This window comes from Phaseolus vulgaris, chromosome 9, assembly GCF_000499845.2.
Source record: "Phaseolus vulgaris cultivar G19833 chromosome 9, P. vulgaris v2.0, whole genome shotgun sequence".
NCBI classification, from domain to species: domain Eukaryota; kingdom Viridiplantae; phylum Streptophyta; class Magnoliopsida; order Fabales; family Fabaceae; genus Phaseolus; species Phaseolus vulgaris.
Genome location: NC_023751.2, coordinates 5,288,489 through 5,290,378, shown reverse-complemented (window position 1 = coordinate 5,290,378; position 1,890 = coordinate 5,288,489). Strand labels below are relative to the sequence as shown.

The 1,890-nt window shown below is 50.8% G+C and overlaps 1 protein-coding gene across 1 annotated transcript; it reads right to left on the bottom strand.

Moving 5' to 3' along the window:
• Nucleotides 1–989: 989 nt before the first annotated feature.
• LOC137822139 (uncharacterized) lies at nucleotides 990–1,511 on the bottom strand. The gene has a single exon (XM_068627043.1). The coding sequence runs from the start codon at nucleotides 1,509–1,511 to the stop codon at nucleotides 990–992; it is 522 nt and encodes a 173-aa protein (XP_068483144.1).
• Between the last annotated feature and the right edge of the window lie 379 nt (nucleotides 1,512–1,890).

The following is a 1,890-nucleotide window of genomic DNA, read 5'->3' as shown; positions in this document are numbered from 1 at the left end:
TGTGGTAAGCCCATACAATCCTTGGTACTTCTTCTGCCCACGCTCCTTTAGCCTTCTCTAATCTGCGTTTCAAACCCCTCAACAAAACTCTGTTTGCTGATTCGACCTGCCCATTTGTCTGGGGTGTTCGACTGATGCAAACACCTGCTTGATTCCTACTTCTGTACATAGCTTCCCCAACTGTTGGCTCGCGAACTGGGTGCCATTGTTTGAAATGAGACGCCTCGGCACCCCAAAACGACACACAATGTTCTTTCAAACGAAGTGTTGTACCTTGTGCGCGGTGATCAGTGCCACTGGTTCTGCCTCTATCCACTTGGTGAAATATTCGATGGCAACGATCAAGTATTTCATCTGCTTATCGCCAATGGGAACGGGCCTAATATATCAATTCCCTAAGTATGAAAAGGCCATGGGCTGTATATGGATCTCAGTTCCTCTGGCGGTGCCTTGTGCCAATCAGCGTGCATCTAACACTGCTTGCAACGTTGGGCGTATCGCACGCAATCCTTTCTTACTGTCAGCCATTATCCTGATGCACTCGTCGCCACTGACACACGTCAAGATAGGGTGCGTAAACCCGTGTCTGAATAATATCCCATCCACTAAGGTGTACCTCGCGACGTTCCTCTTGATCTTCTTGCCTTCTTCTGGTTCCGCTGGGAGGATCCCATCCGCGAGGTATCGCCTATAAGGGGTCATCCAAGTGTCGCCTTCCTCCAAGGCGCATACCTGTTCACCCTTCTCTTAACTCAAAGAGCGATGATTCCTTGGTTTTCCTTTTGTTGTACTAACGTGAAGAACGTCCACCTTATTGTCTACAACAAACTTTCACGGCGTTTTGAGGGTCTCTTGTATCACAGTCCTCTGCCTTCCCCCCTTGCCTGAGCTGGCCAGCTTGGCAAGCAGTTCAGCTCTGACATTCTGCTCCCTAGGGACATGCACCAACTCAAACGCAGCGAAAGCTCTTTTCAACACCTCAACGTACCTCAGGTAGGCGGCCATCTGTGGGTCCTTTGCCTGATACTCCCCACTTGCCCTGTGACCAACTGTGAGTCACTCTTCGCCAGGAGGCTCTGAGCACCCATTTCTTTAGCCAACAGCATCCCAGCAATCAACGCCTCGTACTCCGCCTGGTTGTTGCTCGCTTTGAAGGAGAAGCGTAAGGCTTGCTCGATCAACACTCCTTTTGGCCCCTCCAAGATTATTCCAGCGCCACTCCCTTGCTGGTTGGAAGATCCATCCACTAAGAGCATCCACTGTGACCCTAACTCCACTTCTTGGGGGTCTCCTCCTGGTGAGATTTCTGCCACGAAATCAGCATAGACTTGCCCTTTGATGGACCCCCTGGGTTCATACTGGATGTCAAACTCTAACAGCTCTACCGCCCAGTGAACCATCCTCCCTGCAACATCTGGCTTTTGAAGTACCTTTTGGATGGGGAGGTTTGTCATCACCACCACCGTGAAGCTGTGGAAATAGTGGCGGAGTCTTCGAGCTGAGAACACCATTGCTAGTGCTGCCTTCTCTAGCGATTGGTACCTTAATTATGGGCCTTGCAAGGCCTTGCTCACGAAGTAAATGGGCTTCTGTACCTGGTCTTGCTCCTGGACCAGCACAGAACTAATGGCCCACTATGTTACCGGAAAGTATAATTGGAGGGGGACGCCTACCTGTGGCTTGCAGAGCACCGGTGGCGTCGCCAAGTATTCCTTCAATTTGAGGAACGCTGCTTCACACTCATCCGTCCATGCAAAACGGCTATTCCTCTTGAGGCATTGGAAATAAGGGTGACCTTTCTCCCCTCCAGCGGACACAAACCTAGACAAAGCTGCCATCCTCCCAGTCAATTGCTGAACTTCTTTGACTGAGGTTGGGCTCCACATGGCT

What these genes read in the sequence shown, in the direction of transcription:
- LOC137822139 (XM_068627043.1), bottom strand. Translation starts at nt 1,511, where the DNA reads ATGGTGTTCTCAGCTCGAAGACTCCGCCACTATTTCCACAGCTTCACG.